We start from the raw sequence: 26,969 nt of genomic DNA on the forward strand, positions 1-26,969 counted from the left end.
ATTTTATTACATTTACATAAAGGAGAAAGGACATAGAACACACAGAGAGAGAAAGAAACATCCATGCCTTGCCCTGGATTTGAACTCAGGACCTTTCTGATGCAAGGACAGTTCCCTGCCCCCAACACAGGCCGGTCGGCACGTCTTTTGCTTATATCATTATTTGTTCATGTATTTTATTGTAACCGTGATATATTTTTGTTTTGTGCACCTGGCAACTTCGATGCACAATTAGTTTGTTTATGTTCCACATGGCGTCATGCGTGTCTTTGTGTTAAGTAAAAAATTTATCGTGAAAAATGAAAATTTTTGTGAAAGAATATAGAATGTGTCACTTAAGAGAATTGACACTTGATGGGCTTTGCTTACTAGAAATAGAATGGAATGAACAGTTGTTAACGTAAACAAATGTTACGTTTCAGCAACCAATCAGGATCGAGATACTATGTCACTTGGAAGTATCTCATTGTCACACAACAAATTCACGCGACTCCCCGAAAATAAAATCATGCCCAGCTGGGTGTGGAGGCTATTTTTCTTATGAAAAAATATTGTTGCATAATCATATTGTATTAAACACAAAATGAGTTTTTTTAAAACATTTCTTTTAATTTTGATTAGAAAAATTAGATAAATAGGTTTAACTACAAGTTTTCCTTTTCTTCAGGTTGGTATAATCAAATAAAACTCTTCATAGCTAGAAAATTGAAAAATTAAAACATATCATTTTTATTAAATTTTTGTTACTATAAATTTTTTTTCTATGTTATCACTTTATAATACTCATATTTTTTTTTAATTACAGAAGAATTGTATCAAGACGCTGAAGATGTAAGTTGACTTTATTTTATAAAACGTATTGAAAACACATATTTTTTTCTCCTTTTAATTTGCGTATGGCTCATGCAAGTTTTTCATAATATTATAATTTGAACATAAAGAATTATTTAAACAATATTGAATATTGTATAATATTGCGTTACTTTTTTTCATTATGGTAAGAATGGTAATTCAATGTACTAGGAGTGTTCGGCCCCTGCTCGCTAGCGCTCGCCACTGCTTTCGCAGTTTTCGGATTTCGAAGCAATCCGATGCTCGCTCATTGGATACGTTCTTAACGTCTAGCTTTTGTATACTTTTTTGAACACTGAAGTTCCAAAAACTTTTCACTGTAGAAAATTCTAAACCTGTGCGTTTCAATATTAATTTGAAATTGCAAACAGTTCACATATTTTTCTTAATCACACTATTCTAAATTTCAGTTGTTGAGAAAAGTAACTGTTGTAAGTTTTGTTTTAAAGTCTTTCCCACCAGAGGGCTAAAACCATGTGTTGTAAAACAATATGAAATAGTACTGAACGCCGGATGTAAAGCATCGGCTTCGATGAAGATAATTTTGTGAGAATTTTTTTGATANACTAAATAAAAAAATTTCTTGTTGATCTAAGAAGGAATTGACTTAAATTTTTTTTTTTATAATACTTGTTTTATTTTTTAAAAAAAATTTATGTCACAGTAAGTTTATAATTTCTTTAAGATAAATGCCTTTAAGAAAGATAAAATTTTATTAATCCTTACCGTGTTCCGCGGAACCTTAAGGTTCCATGGGAGGGTTAAAAGGGTACCGAGAGTTAGGACTGTTTTTTTCACCCAGTAATGAATTTTAATTAGAATCAATCATTTGACGTTTTTATTTTGCAAAACATTTATTTAAAAAATTATATTAGTATTTCCAATTGTATTTTTCAAATTAAAAAGAAATAACTAAATTCTTCAATGAAGAAATAAGTTTCCCTGATATTAATTTTAACGTTAAAAACAGATTTTTTTTTAAAATTTTCATTTCAACAAAAACCATAATATGTATAGCTTATCTGCTATTTTATGCATAGCATAATAGCTTATTTTACTCATTATCAACTTATGCAAATCAAATTTAAAACTAACTTTTCTGCATACGTATATTAGCATGTTATATATTTTTCGTCGTCTAAAAATCAAGCTACTGAAACCAACACATTGGTTGATAGAATCAATCATAAATCAATTTAAAAATTGTAATATCAAGAATAAAACGGTTTAGAATATTTACAATTACAATTGTCTTAATTAGTTGATTGAATGAAATAAGCAAGCTTTCGAACTTTAACGATACAGAAGCCGTTGCAATATGCACATTACCGAGTAAATTAAGAAAAACTCTCTCTCTACACTTTGACGGTGCAAATTAGTTATCTGCAGATTGGATAGGTAATGCGCATATAACGATCTGCAGATTGGCTATAGGTATTGTGCATACTAACGATCTGCAAATTAGCTATAGGTCATGTGAATATTAACAATCTGCAGATTGACTATAGGTAATGTGCACGTAACGATTTGCAGATTGTCTATAGGTAATGCGCGTATTAACGATCTGCAAATTGGCTACAGGTAATGTGCATATTAACTGCAAATTGGCTATAGGTCATGTGAATATTAATGAGCTGCAGATTGGCTATAGGTATTGAGCATATTAACAATCTGCAGATTGGCTACAGGTAATGTGCATATTAACGATCTGCAAATTGGCTATAGGTAATGTGCATATTAACTGCAAATTGGCTATAGGTAATGTGAATGTTAATGAACTGCAGATTGGCTATAGGTATTTAGCATATTAACAATCTGCAGACTGGCTAGTTAATGTGCAAATTAACTGCTTTCAAGCTTTAGCCGTAACTTATACTTCATAATCTAATAATGGATGTATTTGTTCAAGTTTTCTAGCAAAGCGTTTGTTCTAAATATTTGTTCTAGAAAGAATTTCCTTCTTCTTTTAGAGAACTCTCATACCTACATATTTTCTTTGGAGAAAAAAGAAGTGGTCACAAATGTATTAAATTAACGAAGTTTTAATTTCCGCAATCACTCTTTAATATTTATTTGTAAGACGCATGGTAACACTGCGTAAAAAAAGATTTAGTTCCCGAATTCTATATAAATTTCGATATTCTTTCGGGGGAATAATTTTTCTTTTTTTTTAAATTAAAAGAGAGTCTGGATCTCCAGTGTATAGCAATAATAAAAAAGAAATCGAAAGGCTCCAAAGAGAAGAAGAGAAGAAAGTACGAAAAGAACAGAAAGAGAAAGAAAAACGGGAAAAAGAACAAGAGAAACTGAGAAGAAAATTTGGAGTAAGTTAACTTAGTTACTTTACCTTTAATATTAGTTTATTTAAAAAAGAGATAAGGAGCTAAATTCTATTTTAGTTTAAAATGCTAAATTCCATTTAACATGTTTCATAAAAATGATGTTTAGAAACATCATTTTTATGAAATTTAGTAATAGCATTAGATGTTCTTTCCTCACTGCTAAATGCATTCATAAAAACATGTTTTCAATTTTTAAAAAAAGAAAAAAAAATGCAGAGTAAAACGAAAATTAAAAAAAAAATGGAGAAATATGTTTTTCCAATGAAAACCTCCTTATATAAGGATTTGGACTAAAAATAAGAAAAACGAGTTTTTTTATTATGCCATATAGCCCATTAAAATTTTCCCATTAAAAACTTCCTTATAAAAAATTTGGAGTAAAAATAGGAGAAATTTTTTTTTTTTTAAGTAAGCCATATAGATCACGTTTTCCCATTAAAAACATCCTAATACAAAGATTTGGAAAAACACGTTTTCCCATTAAAAACCTCCAAACATAAAGATTTAAGAAAAAAAATTCAATGTTTTTTATTCATAGTTAATTATGTATCCAAATGTTTCTCTTCAATCAGAAAAAAATATATAAAAAAATGGAAAAACATGTGTTTTAATATGACATATAAAATAAACATGTTTTCTCATTAATTAAACTCTTCTTATTTAAGTATAGGAAGAAAGTGACTCTCATATCCTTAGTTAAGAACAACACATTATTGATGAAATAGTGAATCAAATCAAGTGAATATTACTTAATTAAAATTTTTCTTCATTTCAAAAATATATAAATTGGAAATAACAATCAACATGTTTCAAGAACTCAAAAACAGGCGCCTATTTTCAAGACTTGTCATACATGAATGAGGAAAAAAAATAAGTGATTTGAAATGCGAAACGTAAAGATGTCAACGAAAAATGGAAAAATAAAGGCCAGAAACAAAACTCAAAAAAACCCGCAAAAGCCGAGAGAGGCATATCAAAGTAAAATGCATTTCCACAGGCTTCATATGAATAAAAGAAGATTCCAGGGTATCGAGATGAGCTGATTTGACAAGGGTAGAAATTATTTTGGCATCGTCCAAATTGAATTTATGCCAAAGATTCCAACAATGTGCAGTGATTGATGATAAAGGGCGTTTCTAGTTCCTCAAGTCTAAATTTTGATTGGCACACCCCGTCTTCAAAAACCAGCCTTGAACTAAAGATAACATGTGGCATATTATGTGTTAATTTAAGAACAACCCTTATCAAAGAGTCCAGAATTAACATTTTAAATTTCTTGAAAAACTTTTCGATCCAGCTAGTATTTAAGTCAAATATGATGCTGGTTCATTGAAATATATTTCTTATTAAAATGGTTCAATATTCTCGTATTAAAAATAAATTGTTGCGTAATTCTGATCTCGGAATTCTTTTTTTTTTTTTCAGTTGACAGGTGAAGAAATCCCTATTGATGATGGTTTAGTCAAGACTGACAGTCGTGGTGGTAAAGGTGACCTTCCTGTGAAAAAAGGTGAAACAGTTCTTATTTTACGAATGGAAGGTAACCCATCTGGAAAATGGCTTGTTAAAAACGAGAAAGGAAAAAGTAATTATTTCAATATATATATGTATATACATTGTCCCGCTTTATATCTTTGCATTTTTTGTAAGTAATAGAAAGATGAAATATAATTTTGTGAGCATCGACCCGATTGTGACAATGCAGGCTGTGCTGCGCACAAGCCGCCTTTATTTCCCAGACCAGCTGAGTGAACTTCAAACTGCCACTTAAGATCAACTCAAGTTCTTCACAATGAGAGCTCGGTGAGCCGTGATGGCTCAGGGGATAGAACGTTCGTCTTCAAATGAAGTGAACCGGGTTCGAATCCCAGCTATGGCTGGTCGAAACAAATCCGCATCCGGCTTGCCCTGACCACTGTTCTGATGTAAAATTTCCTCAGTGGTAGACGGATCATGGATTAGTGTCCCCTTGCCGTCAAGAAAGCCGTGGGAAGTTTTCATCTCCAGTTCACGCAAATGCGGGTGAGTTCCATCAAAAAGTCCTCGACGAAGGCACATTTCTCCCAAAACTTGGTCCAGGAGTTCCTTTGTCCTCTGGATTAGGTTCAAAACTACAAGGCTACGAAGTAAGCTCCCTAAGCCTAATGTCAGACTGCCAATTTCGAACGTTTTCTTTTCTTTTCTTTTTTTGCAAGTAAAATTATTAAAGGGCCAAGATAGCCTGGTTAATAGGGTACTGGTCCCATGTCCAAGAGGTCGTGGGCTCGATCCCCGCCGTCCGAAGACTCCCAGTGTAGTGGGTCACCAAATGGTGACTGATGCATGTTAAATCTGTCGAGTCGCAAAGTCCTGCATGTTCCCATTACAAATCATACCTTTGGGGGTACTGATACAGGAGTTCCCTTACCTTCTGGATTGGTTCAAAATTACAAGGCTAAAGAGTTGAACATTAGTAATCGCAAATCCAAAAAATTGAGTCGGCTGTTCAACAACGGTTATAATATAAAATGTAGGCATCGTTGCGTGCAAGCCGCCTTTATTTCCCAACTGTCCAAATTGCCACCAAAGACCAAACTCCAAGTGCTTTTGACCGGATAACCATCACGTCTAATTTTTTAAAAAAAATAATTCATTTACAATCCTTTCGTCCAATGACAAATCAGATTATAATTTAACTGATGTCATAACTTTTTCTAGAGTCAAAGTTTTTGCATACTTGTATTTACATTAACCTTGTCATTTTTTCCCCTGGCACAGCAATAAGCTACGTCAAGAACTACCATCTGTTTTTCCAAGACGATTTTACTATTTTTTTAATTGTTAATTATTACTTTATTTCCTGATTAAATGTTTCTGCGTTTTTTAATATTTCTTTCTGATTTGTTTTCAGTTGGCTATGTGGAGTTGGCAAACATTGAGGTAGATCCACTCTCCGTTAAATCTGTAAGCTTTATCGCTTTTTTTGCTTCTTGTATGGTGGAAGAGTTTTGTATTCGTGATGTCCATTTTTTTTTTTAACCCAATACCCATTGTTCTACCTTACATGTGAAACCTGCTTCTATTTTGTGTTTATTCTCTAGTTTGTGTTCTTTAATAATATATGTCTTCGCAATCTATAATTTATTATCTATAATTAAATATTTATATAGTATTTATATTTAGTTAGTTTGTAAAATTAATTTTAGGTTTAATCTGTTCCAGGTTTATTTATTTAAAATGTAGAAAAATTTTTCAACTTAATTAACTTTAAAAACGTAATTTGTTTTTAAATATTTTTTAAAAATTATAATCTTTAGCTTTAATTATAGAATTAAAGAAGCATTCTGGATTTGGATATATATATATATATATATTCAAAGTTAAAAAAAAAAGATCAAGTTATCTTTGCATGAGATGATCTTTAGTTATGATTTTACAATCTTCATAATTTGGGATAATAAAGGCTTTATTATGATATCTCATAAGTTGTTTAATTTTATTTCAGTCTTTTTATTCTAAAGGTGAAACAAATAAACAAAGAAAGATAACTTTTGAGTTGTTCGAATTTGTTTAAACAAGCTTAACATTATTATTAGTCTATTGATAAGATTTCGTGCTTGCTTCCTATCAATATTTATTTTGAAGTTATTAAATCCAAGAGTGATAAAAGGTGATTTTATCAGATATGTGTTTTTTGAATAAGACAATCGAATTTTTTGAATAAGAAAAAGATACTATCTAAGATATAATTATTATTGATACCAATGAGGAAATAATTTTATTGATATTCTCTCATAATTAATTAAATAAACAATATCTCAGGTTATACTTTTATTATAGCAGTAACAACTTTACTATTACTTTATTTTTATTATAAAGATAAATAAATAAAACAGTGTAATGTGATATTATATAAGATGTAACTATTAATACCTTTGAGGAAATAACCGTATTGCTGCTCTCTTATAGTAAATTAAATAGATAATATCTCACTTTTTATCATAACAATAAAAACTTAAGTATTACTTAATAATTATTAGAAAGATAAATACGTAGAATTGCTAACTTAAAAGATATTATCTAAGATATAATTATTATTGATACCAATGAGGTAATAATTTTATTAATATTCTCTTAAAGTTAATTAAATAGATAATAAAAAGTTGAGTACTACTAAATTGCTATAGAAGAGATAAATAAATAAAACAGAGAATTGTTAACTTTATTGATATTACATAAAATGTAATAATTAATACTATTGAGGAAATAACTATATTGATATTCTCTTATAGTTAATTAAATAGATAATATCTCACTTTTTATCATAACAATAAAAACTTAAGTATACTTTATTGGAAAGATAAATACATAAAATTGTTAACTTAAAAGATACTATCAAAGATATAATTATTGTTGATACCAATGAGGAAATAATTTTATTGATATTCTCTTAAGTTAATTAAATAGATAATAAAAACTTGAGTATTGCTATATTGTTATAGAAGAGATAAATAAATAAAACTGAGAATTGTAACTTTAGTGATATTATCAAAGATGTATCACTATTAGATTGATACCACTGTGGTAATATCTTTATTGATATTCTCTTTGAGTTAATTAAATAGATAATATCTCTGATTATACTTTTTATTCTAACAATAAAAACTTAAGTATTACTTTATTATTATTGGTAAGATAAATAGTAAAACAGAAAATTTTTAACTTAAAAGATACTATCTAAGATATAATTATTGTTGATACCAATGAGGAAATAATTTTATTGATATTCTCTTAAAGTTATTTAAATAGATAATAAAAACTTGAGTATTGCTATATTGTTATAGAAGAGATAAATAAATAAAACTGAGAATTGTAACTTTAGTGATATTATCAAAGATGTATCACTATTAGATTGATACCACTGTGGTAATATCTTTATTGATATTCTCTTTGAGTTAATTAAATAGATAATATCTCTGATTATACTTTTTATTCTAACAATAAAAACTTAAGTATTACTTTATTATTATTGGTAAGATAAATAGTAAAACAGAAAATTTTTAACTTAAAAGATACTATCCAAGATATAATTATTGTTGATACCAATGAGGAAATAATTTTATTGATATTCTCTTAAAGTTAATTAAATAGATAATAAAAACTTGAGTATTGCTATATTGTTATAGAAGAGATAAATAAATAAAACTGAGAATTGTTAACTTTAGTGATATTATCAAAGATGTATCACTATTAGATTGATACCACTGTGGTAATATCTTTATTGATATTCTCTTTGAGTTAATTAAATAGATAATATCTCTGATTATACTTTTTATTCTAACAATAAAAACTTAAGTATTACTTTATTATTATTGGTAAGATAAATAGTAAAACAGAAAATTTTTAACTTAAAAGATATTTTCTAAGATGTAATTATCATTGATACTGATGAGGAAATAATTTTATTGATATTCTCTTACAGTTAACGAAATAGATAATATCTCAGATTATACTTTTTATTATAATAAAAACTTGTACTTTATTATTATTGGAAAGATAAATACATAAAATTGTCAACTTAAAAGATACTATCTAAGATATAATTATTATTGATACCAATGAGGAAATAATTTTATTGATATTCTCTTAAAGTTAATTAAATAGATAATAAAAACTTGAGAATTACTATATTGTTATAGAAGAGATAAATAAATAAAACAGAGAATTGTTAACTTTAATGATATTCTACAGTAAGAACTCCCCCCGCCACAAAGTCTGAGGCTGTCTGCTGCTATGGAAACAAGAATAGCGCATTTCAGGGAGGGTAGCTTCTCTTCAATCTAGGGCTAACACAATAGACAGAAGAAAAATATTTCATTTTTTTCGCCGTCCCCACACCCCTACTTGAATTAGTTCTACCTCGTTACCATAGTCACCGCCACAGGTCTAGACGAATGGCTAGAGGAGTTCTTTCTTTAGACAAACTATATCTAGTATATAGTTATTAATACCTCTGAGGAAATAGCTATAAGGATATTATCTTAGAACTAAATTATATTGAATGCATATTATCTCTTCAGATAATTCTTTTTTAGTTCGTTATAACAATTAAATACCTATTTCTTAATTATGTTTTAACCAAACAAATTTTTAGTTCGAAATAAAAAAGTTATTCAGATAACTACCCTCAACTAATCTAATTAAAAACTTAACCTTGTTTTCAAAAATGTTTACTAACTACTAATTAACAACTAACAGGCAAAGATTGCTTCCGAAGATGAGGAATGCACCACTCCCATAGAGAAGAATGTAAGATGGTTATCTAAGATTACTGCATGCGTGAGGCAAGTTGAACCAACGAAACACTTTCGTTTAATTTTTATAAAACAGAGGATTGAATTTACTGCTTGCCTTAGAAAATGTAGTGGCTTTTGATTTTAAAGAACCGTTTTGTATGCATTGGCAGAAATGGCACATAGCTTTTATTGCTTGAAATGAAATTTATATTTTGCCAGAATTTTTTTGAGATGTATGAATGCTATTATTTAAAAGATTCTTTAATAACTTATAAACTAAGCTAACTCTTTCAAAAAGCATGGTTTAAATCAGCGCTCTACACCAGTTCTATATGAATATAGACTAAAAGTTTCAGTGTTGTATTTTTTAACTTTACTTTTGCTTACATTTTATAACATGCCATTGTGTTGTTCTAAATTATGAAAATTAATCATAAGGCAAATAAATACACAAGTGGGCGACCTTTGTGCTAAAATACAAACTAAGGCAGGTTGCACTGATGAAGGTTGCCCTTTGAGCATCCGAAACAGCTGTCTGTATTTTATAAATATTTTTGTGCTCTTTAACGTTGTTTGCCTTAGTTTGTAATCATAAGGCGTCTAGAATGCTAGGTAGGTACTTTTTTGTAGAGCTGCACAATGGGTTATTGGCGACGGTCTGGGAAACATCCTCGAGGATGATCCGGAGACGAACCATCGCAATTTTGATCCTCTGCAGCTGCTTTGGTGGCCGACGACCAGCGCGAAGTTGAGCACTTTATGGTAGAACAGTTTAAAGAGGACCGATACCGCGCACCCTCAGTCCCTAAACAGGATGATCAAAGTGGTTCCCCACCCGCCTTCTGACCACATCCAGTGATGCTTGACTGCAATGTTCAACTGGGAACCGTGTCTTTACGATCAGTCCACTGCGGGACTGTCGTACTTTCAAATATCGTTGGTAAATAAAAGGTTAATCGCAACGAATTCATAACTTCCTTTTTAACAAAAAGCTAAATTAAAAAATACATATTATGGGAGGTTGTTACAGAACATCTTGATCATAGTGCTGCATATCTCAAATATTTTGATAAAACATCAATATGCCAATTCTTTTCCTATGCCAATTCAATTTCACTAAACCTGAAAATGTAAGTTTTCAGTTAGTAGCCACTGGAAGGTAGATTCCAAGAACTTAGTAGCCACTTTTACCTCAGACCTAATGAGTCGGTGACCAACACCGATAGGCCTTTAAATTTAATTTCCACTTTTTACTTTTTTCCTCCCTCTTTTGGCTGATATTAAACTATATATATATATATTATCTACGGCATTATTTATAATCTATGGTATCTGTCTATGCCATGGATAGGAGGCGCTGGCGTTTATCAACTGTTGAGGCAGCCAAGGCCTGCAAGAGGCTGTTGTGCTGACAAAGAAGTAGAAGAAGGAATCTATTTATAATCTACTGCAATAAAAAGTTAATTCAACACTAAAAATAATTTAAATATGTGACAAAATTTAGTTAAACACACTGACTTGATTTCACCGTGCAAGAGAATACGTGTACGAAAAAAATTTTGAGGGGATAAAAACAATGGAAAAACGTGACCAGTTGTTTATTTAATTTAGTCGCCACTTTATTTTGTTGACATACCACTCAGCGAATGGCTATTTTCAGGTCTACTGGACACAATAGCCACATAAAATATAATTATACAGAAATTTAAGCCATGGATCAATTGGAAATAAGAAATAAATGGAGTATAAGAAATTAGCGACCCTATAAACCCTATTCTAAATGTGTCAAAAATTTTATAGAAGTTTGACTAGTCTAATCAGCTAATCGAGAAATTAAATAATTCAGTTCTAAGTGTGTCAAAAATTTCATAGAATTTTGACTAGTCCGATCAGCTAAGCGAGAAATTTAATAATTCAATTCTAAATGTGTCAAATATTTCATAGAATTTTGACTAGTCCGATCAGCTAAGCGAGAAATTTAATAATTCAGTTCTAAATGTGTCAAATACTTCATAGAATTTTGACTAGTCCGATCAGCTAAGCGAGAAATTTAATAACTCAGTTCTAAATGTGTCAAATATTTCATAGAATTTTGACTAGTCCGATCAGCTAAGCGAGAAATTTAATAATTCAGTTCAAAACAATGGCACAAAAATGTGTTACTTTATGACACGCAAATTTCTTACGCAATCTATCCCTTATATGTCTAATGGTCTTTCCAAAATAGTCATTGCCTGTGTTTTGTACAGAAATGTCTTAAATGTTGTGTCTTCTAATGTTTATTCTTTTAATTTTCCTTGTTATGTTCTTTATTGCATGATTAATTCCCGCATGCTCTATGTTATGTGTGTGACTATTAACATTATTTTGTTACTTATTATTGATTTTGTGTGTGTTTTTAAAATAATATTTTATAATCTGCAGTCATAAAGTGTCTAGATTCAATGTACTTTTTAACAAAAATTAAAATTCATCAAATATAAACTAGTTTTTATAATGCATAATATGAACAATTAATAACAATTTTAATATATAGTAATAATTTAATAACAATTTTATAATTTTGGCCATCTTTCGCTTAACGTATCTAGCTTCTGTGGTTCTATTAATGATGCATTCTAAAAATAGTTTTTTTAGAATTGTTTTTTTCATTATTTGAAAAAATAAGCAAAGAAGATTAAATCGCATCATAATCGCAAGCTTCGTCACAGTTTGTATTTTTATAAATCAAAACTTAAACATTAGAAAATAATTTAACTGAACACTGCAAACTGTGTTACTGAATATTTGAAAACAGGCAATGGAAACATTTAAATAGTTCATCTCTTTCAGGAAACTCTGATTAAAAATTACAATTTTCATGATAATTTCAAAAAAAATGGTCTTTTAAATTAAATCTAAGGAATTATTTTCGTTTAAAACAAGGAAAGTGTTTTTATTTTATATTTATTTCCTAATATATGTCCTCTGTTTATTAAAAGAAAGAAATTTTTTCCACTATTATAATAATAAATCTAATTTATGAAATATGTTACTAATATCAATATACACATATATTCATATAATATAGAGTTAAGCATGAAAAATACGCCATTTCAAAAAATTACCAACTTGCCTTTTAGCTAGTAATTTCAAGCAGAATTGACTTTTCTAACAAGTGATTAAAAAAAATACAATCGTATAGAATAGAGCCATGATGGCTCAGGGGATAGAGCGTTCGCCTTCCAACGAGGTGAACCGGGTTCGAATCCAAGCGATGGTTGGTCCATACGAATTCCGCATCCTGCTCAAACCGACCACAGTGCTGATGTAAAATATCCTAAAGGAAATATGGATCATGGTAGTCCTTTTGTCGTCAGGCTGTGGAAGGGTTTCATGGTTTTTCTCATCATGTAAATCAAATGTGGGTTAATTTCATCACAAAATCCTTCACGAAGACAAATTTCCCCGAATTATTCCAGATCCGGGAGTTCCCTTGTCTTCTGCATTAGGTTCAAGATTACAAGACTACGGAGTTGAACATTGGTACTCGTAAACTCAAAATTGAGTCAGCTGTTCAACAACGGTTATAAAATAAAATTAACTGACTCTTTGTCTGATGACAATTCAAATTCATTCTTCTTTTGACTAATACTAGCATACGAGGAAAATTTTATCTACATATGTAGCAAAAAGGAATTTACCGATCTCTTTCTTAAAAAAAATNCAGTTTGTATTTTTATAAATCAAAACTTAAACATTAGAAAATAATTTAACTGAACACTTCAAACTGTGTTACTGAATATTTGAAAACAGGCAATGGAAACATAGTTCATCTCTGTCAGGAAACTCTGATTAAAAATTACAATTTTCATGATAATTTCAAAAAAATGGTCTTTTAAATTAAATCTAAGGAATTATTTTCGTTTAAAACAAGGAAAGTGTTTTTATTTTATATTTCCTAATATATTTCCTCTGTTTATTAAAAGAAAGAAATTTTTTTCTACTATTATAATAATAAATCTAATTAATGAAATATGTTACTAATATCAATATACACATATATTCATATAATAAGCAAGAAAATAGGCCATTTCAAAAAATTACCAACTTGCCTTTTAGCCAGTAATTTCAAGCAGAATTGACTTTTCTGATTTAAAAAAAAGCAATCGTATAGAATAGAGCCATGATGGCTCAGGGGATAGAGCATTCGCCTTCCAATGAGGTGAACCCGGTTCGAATCCAAGCGATGGCTGGTCCATACGAATTCCGCATCCTGCTCAAACCGACCACAGTGCTTATGTGAAATATCCTCAGTGGTCGACGGATCATGGGTTAGAGTCCCCTTGCAGTCAGGCTTACCGTGGGAAATTCTCATGTTCGTCCTCTCCAAGAATTGCAAATGTGGGTTAGTTCCATCAAAATTTCTTCCAATACTTGATCCAGGAGTTCCCTTGTCTTTTGGATTGGGTTCAAAATGACAAGGCTACGGAGTTGAACATTAGTAGTCGTAAACCCAAAATTGGGTCGATTGTTCAACGACCGTTATTAAAAAAAAATCATATAAAGTAGAAAAAAATATTAATATTCTTTAATTCTGGGCCATACTCATTACCTACTACTTCAAACATATTCATATAGATTTAAAAGTTTACACCTTAAAACAATTTCTAAATTTTCTAAGTAATTTTCTATATATATATATAACCGTAGTTGAATAGCCAACCCAATTTTTGGGTTTACTATTAATATTCAATTTCGTAGCCTCGTAATTTTGAACCCAATCCAGAAGACAAGGGAACTCATGGATCAAGTATCCGTAGAGATTAGTCTTCGTAGAGAACTTTTTGACTGAACTAATCTGCATTTGCTTTACATGGAGAGCAAGGCCATGAGAACCTCCCACGGTTAGCCGGATGACAAAAAGAATCTAACCCATGATCCGTCTACCACTGAGGATATTTCACGTCAGCACTGTGGTCGGTGCGAGCCGGATGCGGATTCGTAACGGCCAGCCATCGCTGGGATTTGAATCCGGTTCACCTCATTGGAAGGCGAACGCTCTATCCCTTGAGCCATCTACTAAGTAATTTTGAGTAATTCAACAAATAAAGTATGTCGATTAGTTTGATTGCTTAATTGGTAATCTTTATAGATTTTGTTAATACCAAAGTAAATAGCATGACTATAGACATTTATTTATCTAAAAAAAAATAATAATTAAAAAAAAAAAACGATACATAACGATTTTGTATAAAATGAAATCTTCTAACACTTGTAAAATTGACATTTTAGGTGATGATAACAAGAAGACAATCTGTGATTAGTATTAAGTAAGTAATGAGGATTTTCTAAACAACCCTCTCTACACACACTTTATTCTAGAAGTTGCAGAATTAGTTATAGAAGTTAAATGAGTCTAGCTCTCTGGTTCGATAGTATCAAAAACGCTATTTTGTTTTTGTTTATTTCAAACAGAAAGTAAAATATTTTATTTTTAAAATTTATATAAGCAAAAGTATTAAAAATTATTTCATGGTAACATTTTCAACAATTCATATTTTTAATAACCTCTCTACACACACGTTATTCTAAATTAGTCTATCTGGTTCGTTAGTATCAAAAATGCCAGACAACCGATCAACCCTGGATTAAAGTGTCACTATTATTGAAAATTGTTCTTTATTAATTTTTTAATCAGCCTTTTTGACAAAATGTAAAGGTTAAAAAAATAAGGTAATTCAATTGCAAGGAATAATGATATTTTCATGTTAAAATGATGCAATTAATAAAAAGGGGAGTGAAGTGTTTACCCCCCCTCCCTTTCAGTTGAACGACCCAGTCGATCAGTCAGCTGAGTCAAAGGTACTAGAAACTATGTCTGACACATGAGAAAAGGGAGATAGAAAAGGTTTAGAGTTCAAGATGGAGTCACAGAACATGCATTTACCTAAAGAAGAAAATAAACTTTTTAAGTTAATGAGATAAAAGGGCTAAGTTTATTTATAATATTTACAAGGAAGATAAAAACATCTTTTTATGCATCTGAATTTAAATTATCTTTAAGGAATAACAAGTTAAAAGAATAATAAAAAAAAAATACAGTGAGCTGGTTTTAAAATAAACCAGGTAGTTTTCAGTTAGAAAAATAGATTCAACTAGGTATCTCTGATTGACTTTCTATTTGATCTGCATTGTCAGAAAGAAAATAAACTCCTTTATGTATTTTTCAGTATCTACATTTATTTTAATCCTTTATCATAATAAAATAAATTTGACAAAATGAATATTTTTACATAATTCAGAAGAAAAGCTTAGAAGTAATTTATGCATGCATTTTTTTCTATTATCTAAAGACATTACATTTATATTAATTATTATAATTTTAATAATTAATATAAATAATTATACTGAATTCATTACATTTTTTCAGTGAGGAATTGTATTGTGAAGCTAGATCAGAAGAAGAAGAAGGTAAGTTGAATTTATCTTCAATTTTATTGCAAAAAACAAACAAAAAATCTTGGAGAAATGTGTAGTTTACTTATTATATAGCCTTTATATTTCATGAAAAAATGTATTTTTAAGAGTAATAGTAAAGTTTCACTAAATACTAAAAAATTTTAACTTGATGTTTCATAATTACTGCTCTCAATATGTAATTTTAGACGTTTTGTTAAAATTGAAGTAATCATTAAGGGTAGCTTTTTAATTTTTAAGGGAAAAAATACACTTAAGTTCACAACTTTTTGTCAAGATTTTTTTTCCTGACAAGGATTTCATAAATGTAAAGTAAATGCAATGTTTATTATACATATGGTGTTAAAAATTTAAAAATACTCAGAATGTTTCTCCTCAAAGTTATCTAATTCATTCATTCAATAATGCTAAAATTCTTAGAGAAGGCATTTTTGTAAAAATATCATTTTATAAAATATTTCTTAATTTGTTTGAAAAAAAACGTCTTTATATAATTTTACAAGTGAGAAGAAATTAAATTTTACAAGGGAAAAGAAAGGTTTATATCCATTTTTCGCAAAAATTAAGATTAGGTAGTCCTCTGTTGAGGATTACTAAGTTTAAACAAATCGTAAATCGATAGTCCCCACCACAGAGTTATTATGCAGTGAAGATGGTTTGGTAGTTTTGTTTCTTCTCAGAATCAGTTTTCATGGACATAAACCGTTCTTCCTCATTGATCTTTATTAATTTTATTTTAACTAATTAATGTGATTTTGTAATGAATGGAATTATGTTGCTGTACATAATGTTAAAGAAACTAAAATATTTATTTTTGTTTTACAGGTATTTATGAAGTAACTTACTGAAGATACACTTGGAACTCTTGTTTTGAAAAACAGCACAAGAAATATAAAAAGTTTTCTGTTTTTCATTTAGGAAAAAGCATTGAAATGCTTTTTTGAAAAAATTCATTCGTTAAATAAAATGCATATAATCAGTACAAAAAAATTGTAAATAGTCTTAAAAATCAATATGTGTTGATTGATATGTTGTAATAAATAAGTATAATTGGCAATGAGAAAGCTATGAAGTAATCAATCAATGAAGTAATAAAATCAATGAAAAAGCTATGAAGAATCTCGTTTTGAAACCAGCTTAACTCACTTTTTGTAATTAAGAATGAAATACAAACATCACTCATCCAGGAATTGGAACATAACAGAATGGTGTCGAACAGCCAACCCAATTCTGAGTTTACAACAATCACTGCTCAAATCCGTAGCCTTGTAATTTTGAACCCAACCCAGAAGACAAGGAAACTCTTGGATCAAGCATTGAGGCAAACTAGCCTTTAAGCAGGACTTTTTTGTGAATTTACCGGCGTTTGCGTTATCTTCCATGTTTAGCCTGACGGAAAAGGGACTTGAACCCATGATCTGTCTACTACTGAGGATATTTTACATCAGCACTGTGGTCAGAGTAAACCGGGTGCGAAATTCGTAATGACCAGCCATCGCTGGAATTCGAACCTGGGTTACCTCATTGGGAGATCCCTTTTCTTTTGATTGTCACTTTGTCACTGTCTAAAAACAAAAAATTTTAAAAATGGGTACCACCATTATTTTGCAATTTAATTACTTTTTTAAATCATATTTGAAAACTCAAAAGTAATAATTTTTTTAAAAAATTTAATAATTTTTTTTTCACCGGGGAACTGCTTGAAAATGAAATGGTTTAAGCTGTATTTAAAACTTGAAATCTCATATGCTTATTATAAAATTTAATTTTAGTGGTGCAACTGTGTTACCTAATGGCAGTTATTTAAAAGATCAGCAGCTGCAATATTTTTCAATGAATTATTTTACATAAAATGATACCCCTAACTTGAATAATCATGAATTTCATGTAGAATCTGTTTCTATGCTTGTATTGAAATTATATAGTTAATAATGTTTTAAATAATATTTATAAAAAGTAATTCAGTTTGTATATTAAAAATAAATTGTTATGAAATGATCGAAAATTATGTAGTTTCATGTTCAATAATCTGCAATGTTTATGGAAAAAAGAAAGAAAACTATGGTAGCCTTTTCAAAGAAAGAAATGTATTATACTTATTTAATAAAGATTTTGCTCGATAGGAACTGAAATAAGAAAGCGGATTTTAAAAATAAATGTTGATTTATTTATAGAAATTTTATGAAAGAAATATAAATTTCACTAAAATCTTAATCTGAAATTTCTTGTGCTTAAGTGATTCCTAACTGAAAGAGTTGAGAAACAATGGAAATTCAACTATTTTAATGATTCGTGTAAGACTAATTTTTATACTTATATAGAATTGATTGTACATATTTTATCTTTTCTTGCATGTAAATGTGATTTTTTATACTTTTTTTTTATATAAAAAAACAGTTTCACTGTTTAATGAAATTTTTTGTAAGCAAACTATTATTAGTAGTTTTCATTTTATACTGCAGTAACTTTGTAAATATTTGTGTGTATTTATTTTTCAATGATTTGTATTTTATGTTATAGTAATATTTCTAGAAGAATTTGTAAAAAAAAAATGGCAACATGTCTAGTCTTGTGTAAACTCACTTGTGGTCTAATTTTGATAAAGTGATCAAATTTATAAAATAAATGCTTTGAATTTTCTGTGATTGTTTCATTTATTTTTATTTAGCACAAGTACCAAATATAAGTAATGTAGCTTTAGTTTTGTTTTACAATAATGCTGTTTAAAACTTCCATCAGAGTGCATAGCCAAATCTTTCAACAAAAAATTAGCACCTTTTAAGCACTCAAAAACTATTTTTAAGCACTCTATACATTAACAAATGCTAAATAATTTTCAAATATTTTAAATGATAGAATAACTAGTTTCTGACAACTCTTTTCTTGATTCTATTAGCCACTATAAAAAGATCGAGAGATTTTTCGGTTTAATATCAGAGGGTGGAAAATATCTTAAATCCAGCAGAGTTGCACATGCGAGTGCAATAATCTCGCCAAACACAGCTCAGTAGAAGCACTTGGCGGACTTAGAAGTAAGTCATAAAACATATAAGATGATTGGCTCTTTCATACGCTACGGACCAACGGTACGCCAAAATTAATTTTGTCTGAATGAATTGTGAAAACTTTAAATAGAACAAATGTGAAAAGCATGCATTTGCATAATACATGGCGAAAATCGCAGTAAAGAAAAAAAAATCTCATTTTCAAACAGGGAAAATTAAGCACTTTTTAAATACACCCAATTAAAAAAGCACCTTCAAGGGCTTTTAAAAAACGAAAAAAATTACTTTTTAAAAACGCTATGCACCATGTCTATGAAAGATTAAAAATGTGAAAAACATTTTTTAAACCAACTTATTTGCAACATTTAATTGCTTACTGTTGACCGTTTTAACAGTTAAAAATGTGTTTCAATACTAATGAATTAAATTTTATGAATATTTTTACAAATATAAACCCTTAATTTTCACACCAGTTTAAATTAATTGTGTGAATTAGTTTGTGTTAAAACTGTTTTCCACAAGTTCTGGGATTATTCATCATTTATTTATATCACAACAAGTACCAAATACAAGTATCGTTATTCCATTTCTATTTTACAAAAATGCAATTCATAAATTTAGTGAAAGACATTCAGTGATTTATAAATTCAAAGAAAAACAAATGAAAACACATAAATGACAAAAATTTACTTCTCCTTACTGTTAATTTAACAGTGCCATAAAAAAGTTTATTTTTTAGTACTAAAATATCAAATTAGATAAATTTTATTACAAATATTAACACTTAATATTATTGTGAAGCATTATTACCTACTTTAGTTACTTATGAAGATAACTTAGTGTTAAAGTTGATAATTTTAATACTGTTATAGAATTGTTTTAGATAGATATTTGAATAAGTTTAAACCTTTTTACAACAAACGTATATTTCTATATTAACTCTGAATATAAATTTATCACTAGTTTACTTCAATATGGTTGATTCTGCTGATATTAACAGCAATTAAATAGTATAACAGATTAACAGCAATTATAATAAAAATTTGTAATAACAGCATACTCAACACTTAAACGTTCAGCCTGTGTTTAGATAGTTGACAATAAGCTCTATATCGTAAAATTTTTTATAGGCTAAAAGTTTCTAAAATGTGTAATGTAAAAGCAATTATTTTCGTAATTACTAATAGAAATTTATCTGGAAGGTAAAATTTCTTGTTTTTTAAACAAAAAATACATTTTAATGAATCAAAAATAACTTAATTAAAAATTTTTATAGGTTAAAAGTTTCTAAAATGTGTAATGTAAAAGCAATTATTTTCGTAATTACTAATAGAAATTTATCTGGAAGGTAAAATTTCTTGTTTTTTAAACAAAAAATACATTTTAATGAATCAAAAATAACTTAATTAAAAATTTTTATAGGTTAAAAGTTTCTAAAATGTGTAATGTAAAAGCAATTATTTTCATAATTACTAATAGAAATTTATCTGGAAAGTAAAATTTCTTGTTTTGTAAACAGAAAATACATTATAATGAATCAAAAATTACTTGAAAGAATATTTTATCACATAATTCAGTATAAGGCATAAATTGTAAATACGTAAGCTCCTATCTATCAGTATCAAGTAAATAAAAGGATATATCGCATATACATATATATGTGATATTGCATACTACTCGGATGCTGTTCTATCGCTGAAAATGCTGGGAACAAATCGAGAAAAATATGAAAGTTTAATTTAACATTTTTCGCCTTTCAATTTATTTATAAAAAAATACTTTAACTCTCATAAACTCTATTTTACAATAATGTAAAACGAAAATATGTTTATTTGTATGTATTATAAATATACCTTTGCATGCATTATAAATATACCTAGCACGGCTTTTAAGTATTTCTTAATAAGTGCAATCTATTCAACAATATATTTCATTTATGTATATGGCAAGCCATGATTAATAAAGTAATATATATATATTAGTAATACATATATATATATTATTTATAGACAATATATTATATCAAAAAAGTGTTATATGTATTAAAACATTTCATTCATAATTATAATCAGTTGACAAAATCTCACCCTCTCTGATTTCAAATAAAATGGAAGTAAGAGATTAATAATATAATACAATATGTGAATATTATCTTCGAAACATTTATTTAATATGTTGTAAAAATTAATTGATGTTAATTTAATTGAAGTTGTATGGAACATACAAATTTACAGCAGATTAGAGCTACTTTAGTTTTTGTTAGTGTTAAAACTAATTTTCCTATTTGCAAAAACTAAAATAGTTAAAAATGAACTGTTAAAAAACATTATCTAGAAAACTATTCTACATAATTCAGAGATATCAACTAAAAAAAATGGACTCTATTTCAAAACTGAATTAATAATAATAATGCAATGAAACGTAAAATTTATTTTGAATTCCAAACTTTATCAGCTTTTTTAACTTAATTAGGTTTAATGGTAATTACACTGTTTCATTATTTTCCTGTAATATAATAAATTTCTAAATATTCTTGACAAGTTATTACTAATTTGCAACGACATTAATTTCAATAACACAAAATGCTGAAATGAATTTTTTTTTCTAGTATGTAAACATGACGGTAACACATAGCCTTAACTGTATAAAAACATTAGGTCAATTTCCTGATACAGAGCTTTTGGAGCCCACTTCAAACTGTTCTCACAATGTCATTTGAAAATAAACTGAAAAGTTTAATTGATTTTCATTTTTAAAAGAGGGGAGATATTCTTTCCATCTTTTTTTTTGTTGTCATATGTCAATGATTTTATGTAGAATTCAATTATTTTGAAAATAAACTTTCCATTTTAATACAAAATCTTTTCTAGCAATGTATGGGCAATATTTTTCGACAATCAAAATAAAAATTCAAATAAAATATACACTTTGAAATTGAGAGTTTGATCGATGCATTTAAAGTAAAATGGTCAAAGCACTATCTGTTGGAGTGTTGTGCAAATTTTTAAAAATCGCGAATTGTACTTTATTTTTTATTAAGATTCTAACTTTTTTATTGTAGCTTAATTTTCTGAAAGAAATATTTAAAACTGAATTGAATATTTAAAATTGAATAAAACAATATTTAAAACATTGATAAAATAATTATAATTAACCGTCTAGACTCTAGCCCCTGGGTAAAATAGAACGAAAATTTCCCTGCTACACACCTCTCTCCCATGGAAGAACATGGGGTAAACTAGCTTTTAAACGCAGTCCAGCTTGCAGCTGTAAGTTCGGAAAAAGCCGGGACTAACGCTCAAAGGGTTAAATAAAGATTAATGACGTCACAAGCAAAATTATGAATTGAATCAATCGAAAAATCAACAATCTAACGATTAATAACCGTTATCGGATAAACTTCTCAAAAGTTGAAGACATTTGGAGCGAACTGCAAAAACTCTGTTGTGGAACACACCATCTTTAAAAGACTTCTAAAAACAACTGATGTGATATATTCCATTGTTTCAGTTAAGGTAAACAATTCAAAACGCTCAATCGTAACAGTTTTTTTAAAGAAAAATATATAAATAAATTCAAAGCAAGAAACAACCTTAAACAATTCATGTAAATAAATAAATCATAATCAATGAAGTAAACATGAGATATTTTGTTGACTGTAAACAATATATATGTACATACATTATACAAGAAACAAATAAAAAATACCTGTAAAGATCAGATCGTTACATTTGTTCTCGAATAACATCCTTTCATGTACATCTTGGACAAAAATTTTACACTATTCACAAAAATAAATTAATCATAACCTGATTAATTGATTTCACAAAACGGGGCAATAAAATCACAACTTTTTATATTAAATGATGACAGAAAACAAACATAAATCATTGTTAAAATAAAATATTCATGCGAATATCATTATTTTAAGAAAATTAAAATAGAACTAAGAAACTAATATAGTTTCATTCATAGTTCATATTCAAACAACATTAGAAACAATTTATGTAACAAAGCATATCAAATTCAATATAAACACAAAACGTTTATAATGAAACCAACTATATTTTTATCAACAGTTAAAAGATACAGGGTAATAAAACCAGTTCCCATATTTCTCAGATATAGAGTAAAAATTGTGGATAAAAGCCTAACCTAATGTTTAATTTTCCCATAAAGCCTGATTTATAGAACACTGAAAGTGTGCAGTCACTATCAGTTAGTAGCACAAATTTTTTTTATGTGCATGTGAGTTTTGAATCAGAAAAATTTAATATCTGTTAAAAAAGAAAAGAAATGAGAAGAAACTAATCTCTTATTTAATATATACTGAATACTACAATAAAAAAATAATTTTAAACCTAAACAACCAGAATAGATTTTTTTAAATATTTTTCAAAAGTTTGTTTCAATATATGCCAAAATTCAAATTAAATAATAAGAAATTAATCTGTGCCTCTCCTATTTAATAGATATTGAATATTAATTTTTTTTAAGGGTACTTTTATTAAAAGTAAATTTTAAACATTAACTGGACATTAAACTTAAACTTTGAAAATTATTATTAAAGTTTTAACTTAACTGGATTTTATTGCAATATTTTTCAAAGGTTTGATTCAATATAAGTCAAAATTCAAATTAAAGGAGAAGAAATTAATAGATTCCTCTATTATTTGATACATACTGAACACTGTCATTTTAAAAAAAATTAACACAAATAAAACCTAAATAATTAAAATAGGTTTTTTTCAATATTTTTCATAGGCCCAGTTCATTTCTTTTCTTTCAACTTTTCGACAAATTCTAAAAAATATAAATATAAAATTCTTTAAAAAAAAATTATTGTATTTTTTTAAAAAAAATTCTTTTACAAACAATGAATTTGTACATTGTAACAAGCATTGAATTAAATGTACTATTATTCTGATGTTTAATTTCGATAATCCAAAACACCTAGTCACTGAATGGAGAAAAATTTTTAAAAATTTTCAAAACCGTGATTACAGTTGCCATTTATATTTAAATATAATGATCTTATAAAAGATAAAATAAACAGTTTAAAAAATAACAGTTTAAAATCATTCAAAATTTTAATCTAATGATGTTTTGGATACATATTAAATAGGTGTATTAATAGCTGAACCAGTCTTCTGATGAATTACCTAAAATAAAATTCAAAGTTAAGCAAAAAGATAATTTAAAGACAATTATTATTAGCGATAATAATACTGTTATAAAATGAAAATTTTTACACATTTTTTGTCCTAATTAATAGACACAACAAAATCTATTGCCATGAACACTAACAATTTTATTTAGAAAGAGCATTAATGTTACTTAATACTCTATAATAAAAATACTAACTTTAAAAAAAAAAAGGTTTTCAATTAAAAAAAACTTTGCATGAATAGAATTTTTTTCGCACGCATTGACTTTTTCCTGATAAAAAAAAGGATGGCGTCATGGGTTTTCTATGAATTCTATTTTTAAAAAAAATATTTAAAAGAATATTTTGAAAGAGTAGAAGAGGTATATGGATGGCAATCACCGTCTCGATAAAATTGGACAATTCATGAGAGGGGGAATATGGAATATTCTTTTTTTTTTTTAATAACGGCAGGCACTGAACTTTTGTTCTTCGCCTTACAAGATGCCGGAAGTATTGCTCATTTATCGTTACCCAGCGAGCACCTGTGAACCAAAGTCACGGAGGCGAGCAACAATACCCACTCCACCCTGCCACAAATACCTCATTCATACATTCTCACATCAGAAGACAACACACAGAGAGAGAAATATCCATGCCCAGAGCGGGATTCGAACCCGCAGCCAAAGCCGGCATGGAATACTCTTGTCTGACGCAGATTCAAATTTATGAAGTCCTGAATTTAAAGTTAATAAGTTGTGAATTTAAAGTTATTATGTTGAGAATTTAAAGTTAGCACATCTTTTTTTTTTGATTTGTCGATGTCAGTGATAAAATAAAAATATATGAAGCAGGGAATGAGAGGAATATGCAGGATTTTACACAATTCCACCATTTATAAATGTCATATACATTCAGGTCAAATGTCATATATACTTCAAATACATAAATCTAGTTTAAAAAAAATCAAAAAAACTTTAACAATTTTTCAAAAAATAACTTTCAGTATCATTTACACTTAATCCAATTTTTATTAAATTTGAAATTTAAAAAAAAAATTAAAAATTGGCTATTATGCTATGTTAGTAACAGTCGGTTTTTTTTTAAAAAAATCTTTAAACAAATTAAAATTACTAAAAATTGAAATAAGTGTAAATAACACTAAGAATTGTTTTAACAAAAATTATCAGAACTGCCTGATATTTTTTAAACTGAGACTTATGCACTTAAAATTAGCAAAGATAATAGTTATAAATGGTAGAATTGACCTATAAATCATGATTTAGTTAAATAAAAAATTGTTTAAAATACAGAAACAATGATGATGTAATTTTTTTCTCAATTGTTTAACTTTTATTAGAAACTCAAATAATAACAACCACTGATTAAAAAAAAAAAACTTTTCACTGGTAGACAAATATGGACATAAAGGAAAACTGCTTTATTTTAATGTGTCAACAGTAGGATTTTTAGAGAAGGTAAGTAAAAAATGTATTTAGTGAGAAAATCTTAACTAAATCCTTGAGTGACAACTCTCTAAATTTATAAAAAATAAAATGCTAAAATGGCGAAATATGACAGTATTGCCATTGAAATCTGCAAAAAAAATTCCCTGCGTTTTCCCCGTACATATTATACACAATATATTAAGAGGAAACACAACAATTACAGTGCTCTTCTATGAGCTATATTGGACTAACTATACTAATTATAATTGCTGAAAAAACTTAGAGAAGAAAGGAACAGCTGAACATACTTATAACAAATAAAGCTACAGTAAAAGAACTAGTTTAATATAGCTGAAATATCATCCTCAAATGTCCCTGCACTTTGAGCGGTTACCATTTTTTAACAGATGAAAATAAGAAACAAAATTTCCTGCATTTTCCCAGTTCTTTTTTTAAAAAAAACTCAAAATCCCCTGTTATCTTAGGAGATTTTCAAATTCCCTGTATTTTCTAGGTTTTCCGTGTGGAGTGGCAACCCTATATGAAGGCTGGAATATAATAAATAAATGTCGTATTTTGATTTTTCAAGGAGATTATTTACCAGAATAACTGTCAACTGGTTCAATCCAGTTGAAATTTCACAAGATTACTACAATTTGGTGATTATGCAATTTAGTGTAACTGATAAGAGAGACAATTCATTTGTGACATCTATATGTGTGACAAAAAGCTGAATACTAAATATGCCAAAACTGACACTGTAAATCTTAGGCAAATAAAGTAAAGTTTAATGACTAGCATTTTTACTTTTTCAAAATAATTTAAGAACAATGTAATGAAAAAACAAAAATGAAAAAAAAGTTTTTGAACTCTTATCAGCCAGCTGAGTTCAGTCACATTAAGCCACAATTTCATTGTTTAAGCAATAAATAAGTATGATGGCTCAATGCTTTAACAAAAATATTTTTATGGTTTTAAGTTTTCTTTTGGTGCTTGCAATTTAACTTATAAGATATGTTAAAAATAATATTATGCTATACAAATTATGAATATTTATGAGAAATGTAATAAAAAAGATATTGCTGGTTAAGACATTGCTAGATATTGCTTGTATCAACTTAATTTAAACTTCATTTGACTTCAACAACTTCGTAATTAATATTTATACTTTTAAGGCATTTTTCAAAAATTTTTGTACTTATGGGTAAGTGATATAGTAACAATATGTTTCAGTACTTATTGATTAAAGAGATTTTATCATCATATAATATGTAACTTAAAATTAACTTAGATTCCAATAATATGAAGACAAGCATTATTTAGCGCCTTCCATTTTAACGTTTAAGTCAATGCAGATGGTGAAATTTTAATTTAAACTTTCTAGCAAACTAGAAAAGTACTACATTTTTAAATGCAATATATATATATATAGCTGAACCAGT

General features: G+C 28.1%; 2 protein-coding genes across 5 annotated transcripts in view; one reads left to right on the forward strand and one right to left on the reverse strand.

Moving 5' to 3' along the window:
• Nucleotides 1-18,568, forward strand: part of LOC107451750 (FYN-binding protein 1) — a 97,344-nt gene extending 78,776 nt beyond the window's left edge. The window contains exons 6-13 of the mRNA XM_071185849.1: nt 806-831; nt 2,350-2,360; nt 3,035-3,176; nt 4,620-4,779; nt 6,085-6,137; nt 14,744-14,781; nt 15,882-15,922; nt 16,754-18,568. Of these exons, the coding sequence (XP_071041950.1) occupies nt 806-831; nt 2,350-2,360; nt 3,035-3,176; nt 4,620-4,779; nt 6,085-6,137; nt 14,744-14,781; nt 15,882-15,922; nt 16,754-16,776 (494 nt within the window). The 3' untranslated portion in view covers nt 16,777-18,568. The remainder of the gene's footprint in view (nt 1-805; nt 832-2,349; nt 2,361-3,034; nt 3,177-4,619; nt 4,780-6,084; nt 6,138-14,743; nt 14,782-15,881; nt 15,923-16,753) is intronic.
• Nucleotides 14,964-26,969, reverse strand: part of LOC107451757 (Rab11 interacting protein) — a 33,110-nt gene continuing 21,104 nt past the window's right edge. Inside the window, exons 11-12 of one of the 4 annotated variants that reach the window (XM_043044114.2) lie at nt 22,642-22,714; nt 14,964-15,398 (exon numbers count right to left, since the gene is read on the reverse strand). In XM_043044114.2, the coding sequence (XP_042900048.1) occupies nt 22,651-22,714 (64 nt within the window). In that variant the 3' untranslated portion in view covers nt 14,964-15,398; nt 22,642-22,650. Of the gene's footprint in view, nt 15,399-19,455; nt 24,096-26,969 lie in introns of those variants that run through there. The other 3 variants (XM_043044113.2, XM_043044116.2, XM_043044115.2) reach the window with 3 other exon arrangements.

This window comes from Parasteatoda tepidariorum, chromosome 9, assembly GCF_043381705.1.
Source record: "Parasteatoda tepidariorum isolate YZ-2023 chromosome 9, CAS_Ptep_4.0, whole genome shotgun sequence".
Classification (NCBI taxonomy): domain Eukaryota; kingdom Metazoa; phylum Arthropoda; class Arachnida; order Araneae; family Theridiidae; genus Parasteatoda; species Parasteatoda tepidariorum.